Source organism: Cryptomeria japonica, chromosome 9 (assembly GCF_030272615.1).
Source record: "Cryptomeria japonica chromosome 9, Sugi_1.0, whole genome shotgun sequence".
In the NCBI taxonomy this organism is placed as follows: Eukaryota; Viridiplantae; Streptophyta; class Pinopsida; order Cupressales; family Cupressaceae; genus Cryptomeria; species Cryptomeria japonica.
In genome coordinates, this window is record NC_081413.1 from 634,136,141 (window position 1) to 634,144,218 (window position 8,078).

General features: G+C 32.6%; 1 protein-coding gene across 1 annotated transcript; it reads left to right on the forward strand.

The window, feature by feature from the left end:
* The first annotated feature begins 6,874 nt into the window (after positions 1-6,874).
* LOC131858569 (protein VACUOLELESS GAMETOPHYTES-like) lies at positions 6,875-7,492 on the forward strand. Its single transcript, XM_059211854.1, has one exon. The coding sequence runs from the start codon at positions 6,875-6,877 to the stop codon at positions 7,490-7,492; it is 618 nt and encodes a 205-aa protein (XP_059067837.1).
* Positions 7,493-8,078: the final 586 nt, after the last annotated feature.

Sequence of the window (8,078 nt, forward strand, 5' to 3'; positions counted from 1 at the left end):
CTTAAAATTTATAATGGACTACAAGATGTCATTAGGGACATGCATAGAAATGACTCCTAGGACATGATCCTATTTTATATCTCCAAGCAAATAGCTTAGTAGGTATGCTAGGCAGAGGAACTAGACCATACAAATGTGGCAACAAATGAAGCCAATGGAGATGAGTGATAATTCCATTTCTCCATTTTTCATAGTTCCCCCTTTTTCAAACAATTAAAGATAGATAAAAAGCAAACCCCATTTTGACAATTATGATTCTTCAAAAAATACTCAAAGATAAAGCCATCAAAAATTAATAACAGAAACTTCCAAAATGCAATAAAATGATGGACGTGTCTATTCTGGCTCCAAAACGGCAATATGGATTGACTAACACACGTGTTAGTCGCACGTTTTACACCGTCGATTTTGCAATAAACGGCTGCGATTGACTAACCTGTCACTAACACGTTGTACGAAAAGTCTGTTTTGGAGCCAGAATAGCTTCAGCCTAAAATGATAGCATATGAGACTAATAAGAGAAACGAAAAAACCTGATTGGCTTGAAGATGTGGGCGGGGCCTATACTGATTTGTCAATGAGGTGGCGGTTACATCGTGCATCACGAAATAAAACGCTTTGCCAAATGAAATATCAATGTGACGAAGCAATAAAAAAGAGCACATTTGAATAGCCAGCTCAAAATGTCAAGTACAAAAACCTTGATGTTAGCCTCAAACAAGAACTACAATTGACATGTGACAAAATGACTTCCTCCCTCGACAACGCAATAACTATTCATAGTAGCCACAACCAATCAGCATAATAAGCACCAATGGACCATCAATATGATAAGGGTGTGATGTCTTACAAAAAAAAGCATGCAGGCCCAACCAAAAAATTATGCAGTCCCAATTATTATAGCCAATATGAATACTTGATCAATGTATCAAACTATATTGGAATTGTCGGTAGAGAAAAGGATGTGCATCTGTTGTTGAAGGAAGAACATATCCACGAGCCCAGAATAAGGGATTCAAACTGATATTCCTTGACAAACATATAATCCTTGAAAGGAATGGAAATGTCGTTAGAACGGATAGGCAATATCACCCACCATCAAAAGCACCAGATCTTCGCGAGATCAAAATCAAAGGAAGCTGCGATTAACAGAATAAATCTATCTGATCCACATGAGATGACACACAATAAAACCTAAGATTCAGTAAAAAACAATTTGATTTTTCCAATCAAAACCTAATGAACTGGAAACTATAGCATGGCACTTGCACCAAACGCCATTAAAAACGTCCCCAAAAACTCAAATATGGGTTTGTAGGCAAACAGGAAGATCATCAAAACTAGATCCTCAAATAAATAGCTAATGCAACAATCAAATACTATGATTAATGATTACACAACTGCAATAGTCAAGATCTCAATGGCTGGTGAATTCCTCTAAAAGAAAGAAGAGCAAATCTACAGGCTCTGATATCATGTTGGATCAATCCTCCCAAGTCAAGATCAACGATAGCTACAATTTCCACCATCAAGAAATCATCAGAAATGATAATGTATTGTTGAGATGAGATATCTACAAATAGACATATGTCCGGCTTATAAAGGCATGAGCAAGAAAGAGAGCACCAATCAGATGTGAGCTACAAATAGACATATGTCCTGCTTATAAAGGCATGAGCAAGAAAGAGAGCACCAATGAGATGTGAGCGTAGGTACAACCAACCAACACAATTTACTAAATGCATAGGTAACAAAATAATAATAAATTCAACCCGCTCACCTAGAAATGTGTAATAATGTCATGTGCCTAAATTGGGCTTAAGCACTGTAAATAGGGAAAACCTATTTACTTTAACAACAAACATACCATTCACCATAGAGGGGTGACTCTTCAAGGAGGTCACCCACGAGGGCATAAAAGAAAGTAATGTAATTTACAAACACCTTTCCATATTTGGGCACCCATATCAAGAGGCGTTGGACCAAACCATAATATATTTAATTTATTGTTTATAATTTCCAAGAGGGTCACCTAATCAAGGGGGGTCAGTCTCTATAAATATTTTAATTTTATTTTCAAATGAAGCCAAATTATGTCGCTAAAAGGTTGACCCATAGCAGAAACAAATAAAATATATTTATTCAAATTTTGAGGGCTTTAGTGTAAGCGCCATGATGAAGGGGGGTCAACCCAAGTTTTAACACAAGTTTTTTCAATCCCTAATACTGACATCAATGATAATAAATCCAAAAAAAATCATTCAAGTTGACTATGTAGGAGCATAGGTTATATAGTTCAGATATTTTCTTTGCCTCCTGTTGATTGTACTTAGCCACATCCTTGTTGGATATTTTAATTTTTCAGTCAAATTTGACATGAAATTAGAACTAAAAATGTTTATTAGCTCTTTAATTAACATTACCGTCTCACTTAAATAAAATCAATTTGGCAATATAGCATATCAATTACCTAGAAATCCAAACCTATATAACATATGGCAATAAAGCAAGTAGATTGCTAGGATTGATTCGACCATAATAAAAATTGCATAGTCAATAATATAAACATGTTCACACCAGTCATTACGACTTATTATTTAACCAATAACAATAATTTAGGTTTAATACACACTTACTAGATAGCCATTACTTTTAACATAAAAAAAATAGAGAGATGTCACTAGAATTAATTTGTTGACTATATCTTGACAAGTACATATGTTTTTCAAGCTATTGTTCATCAATCCTAGTGTTAAGAGTACAATCTAGTAAACCCAAATGTCATAGGTCTCCTCATTAGAAATTGCTACCACTTTTAACACCACTTGCAAAAAAAACTAAAATATACAAGAATAGCTTGTATAAAGATAAAAAATAGGGAAATCCATGTCCCATTCACCAAGCAATGAAATATTTATATTTTCTAAGAATATTGTTGAAATTTTGTCTTAATCTAAGCTTGAAAATAGCTACAATTATCATGGATACCAAAGATATCACATAGATGGCTTCTCAAAAATACTATAAAAGTAAGACTAAATGTAATTGCAAAATGACCCCTTAAGGATCCAAAAAAATCAATGGCATGATCACAATTAGTTTAAGGTAGTGGGGTATGGAAAGATGATTATATAAATCTAACTCTTTGAAACTGATATAACTTAAAGATGCTAGTACCTATATTATTCATAAATTTATGAAAGACGTCACATAAGTGGCATAAAACATACGTAACCCACACAAAAAATTGTTGTAGTCCTCAATAGGCCAGCAATCCTAAATGAGCCTAAACGAATTCATCAAGATCAAGATGTTGATAATTAATAACAACCACTAACACCCACTAAGGCATTGTTCAACATAATGTCACTATGTGGAATCCCACCACATATATATCTAGCATAATCAATACACCATTAATACAATTCTCTAGATCCTTCTATTGTTTGGTGTGTTGTGTCTCTATGTACCTCCCCTAATAGAGTGGATGATCTTGCTTGTGGGTAAATGAAAGGTGTTTATGTTGAATCCCACCTTTTGGCTAAATTGATAAGCATGCCAATGTAATAATAGTAGTAAAAGATGGACCATATACCTCACCTCAGTGTCCTCTAACAAGACCAAATTTGGATTCCTAAGATCAAGCAATCTCATACTACCCAACTATTGATTTTATAAATGATTATGAATCTTTGATTTGTCTTGTATGCATAAACATGATGAAAATGATAATGTTTATTCATAAATGATAAATAAAATCATTGAAAATAGTAATTTAATGCTAAAATTAAAAATTAAACTAGTGTCATTTTATCTTGTAGCTCAAATAAATCTACACCATACCACCTTTGGGTGCTCACACCACTCAATGCTAACATATACCCTAGGTTTGCATGTTGGAATTAAATCATGGTTGAATAATTTTTCTACTTCAATAATAAGTTAAATATGCATTAAATTTTTATTTATTTAAAATTGTGTGTGTGTGTGTGTGTGTGTGTGTGTGTGTGTGTGTGTGTGTGTGTGTGTGTGTGTGTGTGTGAGTGTGTGTGAGAGTGAAATGTAATTCAAAACGAAAACTTATCAGATTAAAAAAATTGATAATTTGTGTTCTAATAAAATATTATTGAGAATTTATATTCTAATAAGCTTTGCCTATTTTATTTGAAAAATAAATTTGTTCAAGATAGAACATCAAATATAATCTAAATCAAATGTCAACCACCAAGAAATTGTTACTGGATTCAAAAAATAATTGACTAAATATGCTCTAATATACTATTATTCAAAATTTGTATTGGATAAGCTTTGCTTATTTTACTAAAACAAAATTGATCTAATATTAAAGATAGAACATCAAATATAATCTAAATCAAATATCAACCACCAAGGAAAAGTTATCAGATTTAAAAAATAATTTAAATCAAGGGGGTCAACCTCTAGAAATATTTTAATTTTACTTTCAAATTAAGCCAAATTATGTTACTAAAAGGTAGATGCATAACATAAACAAATATAATATATTTGTTTCAATTTTGAGGGCTTCAATGTAGGTGCCATGATGAAGGTGGGTCAGCCCAAGTTTTAATACAATTGTTTTCAATCCTTAATACTAACATCAATGATAATAAATCCAACAAAAATCACTCAGGTTGATTATGGAGTAGGATAGGTTATATAGTTTAAATGTTTTCTTGGCCTTCTGTTGATTGTACTTAGCCACAACCTTGTTTGATATTTTGATTTTTCTATCAAATTTGACACAAAATTAGAGTAAAAAATGATTATTAGTGCTTTAATTGACATTACCATCTCACCTAAATAAAATCCACTTGGCAATATAGCATATCAATTACCTAGAAATCCAAACCTATAACATATGGCAATAAAGCCTCTAGACAGCTTGGCTTGGTTTGACCATAATAAAAATTGCATAGTCAATAATATAAACATGTTCACACTAATCATTAATAATTATTATATAACCAATAACAATAATTTAGGTTTAATACACACTTACTAGATAGTCATTACTTTTAACATAAAAAAAAGTGGAGATATGTCACTAGAATTAGTTTGTTGACTATATCTTGACAAGAACATATGTTTTTCAAGCTATTATTCATCAATTCTAGTGTTAAGAGTACAATCTAGTAAAACCAAATGTCATAGGCCTTCTCATTAGAAATTGCTAACACTTTTAATACAACTTTCAAAAAACTAAAATATAAAAGAATAGCTTGTAAAAAGATAAAAAAATAGGGAAAGTCATGTCCCATGAACACCAAGCAATAATTATTTATAATTTCTAGCAATATGGTTGAAATTTTGACTTAATCTAAGCTTGAAAATAGCTACAATTCTCATGGCTACTAAGGTTAGCACATAGGTGGCTTCTCAATAAAACTAAAAAAGTCACAATGAATGTAATTGCAAAATGACCCCTTAAGGATCCAAAAAAATCAATGGTATGATCACAATTAGCTTAAGGTAGTGGGGTATGGAACGATACTTATACATCCAATTCTTTGAAACTAATGTAACTTGAAGATGCTAGTACCTCTACCAGCCATAAATTTATGTAAGATGCCACAATAAAATATACCTAATCCACACAAAAAATTGTGGTGCTCCTCAATATGCCAACAATCCTAAATGAGCCTAAATAAATTCATCAAGATCAAGATGTTGATAATTAGTAACAACTGCTTATATGCACACTAACACATTGTTGAGCATAATGTCACTATGTAGAATCCCAACACATGTATATCTAGCATAATTAATACACCATGATTACAATTCTCTAGATCCTTCTATTGTTTGGTGTTTTGTGTCTTTGTGTACCTCCCATAATAGAGTGGATGATCTTGTTTGTGGGTAGATGAAAGGTGTTTATGCCGAATCTCACCTTTTGGGTGATTGATAAGCATGCAAGTATGATAATAGTGGCAAAAGATGGACCATATACCTCACATCAATGGCCTTTAACAAGACCAAATTTGGATTCATAAGATCAAACAATTTCATACTACCCATCTTTGATTTTGTAAATTCTTAAGGATCTCGATTTGTCTTGTTCATGATGAAAATGATAATTCTTACTCATAAATGATAAATAAAATAATTGAAAATAGTAAATTTAATGCTAAAATTAAAAAATTAGACTAGTGTCATTTTATCTTGTAGCTCAAATAGAACTGCACCATACCAACTTTGGGTGCTCACCCCACTCAATGCTAACATATACCCTAGGTTTGTATGTTGGATTTAAATTTAAACATTTTCTAGTTAAATATAATATCAAATAAAATCTAAGTCAAATGTCATTCACCAATGAAAACTTATTTAAACTTATCTATTTAAAAAAAGATTGGCAATTTATGTTCTAATATACTATTATTCTGAATTTGTATTCTGATAAGCATTACCTATTTTGTCAAAAATAAATAAAAATTGATCTAATATTATTAAAAATAGAACATCAAATATCACCTACCCAGGAAAACTTACCAGATTAAAAAATAATTGACAATTTGTGCTCCAATATACCATTACTCAGAATTGTATTTCCATAAGCTTTGCCTATTTTGTTAAAAAATAAAGAAAGATCCTTTCAAATCTACGTAATCAAAAACATATATTATGCTATTTAAAACGTTATCATGTCCCTCTTCATAGCTACGTTCACAGTCTTGATGATCAGCGTGACTATTGTTAATAGAAATTGAATGACTATGCAGAGGAACCAAGTCAACAATTCGTTCCATTCCATTCCTTTCGTTATATAAGCAAATGATTTATAAAACCAAATTGCAGAGTTTCCTCAAGAAAAGTTCCAGACAAACGAATTTACAGTGTGGGCTCTATAAGCATGTCAAGCAGCAGGAGGCACAAGCATGAGCTGGTTTCCCTTTCTGAGGGAGGGCGTTACAAGTGCAGTGGATGCAAAGAAAAAGGACGCAACGCCAGATTTACGTGCACAAAGTGCAAGAACGTTATGATTCATCAGCAGTGTGCCCAATTGCCTGACGTCTATGAAAATTCCATTCACGCTGAAGGTCAATTAAAATTTCGCCCAGAGACGTTTTTCACTCACAACTGCATCGCCTGCAGGAAAGAAATAGAAGGTTTCGTGTTCGAATCTCCTTCTCGTAATCTGAGGTTTCATCCTCTCTGTATCACGCTTCCTCTGAATTTCAACTTTGGTGGGCATATAAATCATGCTCTCCAACTTTTCAAAGCTGGGGAGGAAAAATACAGTTGCAACTTTTGCAATCAGAGCAATCGGGGTTGGAGGTATGCCTGTCAGCAGTGCCCTTATACCCTGGATTTGAGCTGTGCAAAGCTTGATTTGCAGGGGCTTCTGCACAGTCCTCTTAAGGACGAAGATGTTATTGAACACGGGGATGGAAATGACGGCGACTCCACGAAAATCGCGATTGAAGTTATCAAAATTGTTGCCGATCTTGCTGGGGGAGGTTCATCTTAATCACTGCTCTATCAATTCCAGAGCTACACCTGAATATCACACTAGTCATCAGAACTTTGTTATGTTTAGCATAGATATCTGTTTTTTTATGTATATATAATTGGGGTGTAATGAAGTTTAATGATATGTATCTCTCCCTCCATTTTGTGTGTTTGGGAGTTATACATAGGAGTATTTCTTTTGTATGTAAATTATGTTAAATTTTGTATGGATCAGATTTAAGATCTTTTATTTGTTGTTGGGGTTTTTTAATTGTTGAACTACTGGTCTTCTATCTTTGATTTATCAGAATAGACAGACCACTCAACACCACTCTGATTAGCATCTATAATAAATTCTTCACCGACATTATTAATCTGTAAAGTTATCGTGTATATTTCTATAAATTGAAGGCATAAGCAGATATCTATGTGTTGTTTTTCATTTCATGGTATCAGAATGTTTTAAAATTCGCTATGGATTTAAGTTGCCATTTGTGCATGTTATGATTGCAAACTGTTTAAATGATCACACATTAAGCTTTGGTTTCTAAATTTAAAAGTGTAACATTCAGAATTGACTGACATTTTCTAGACTTAATATGTTG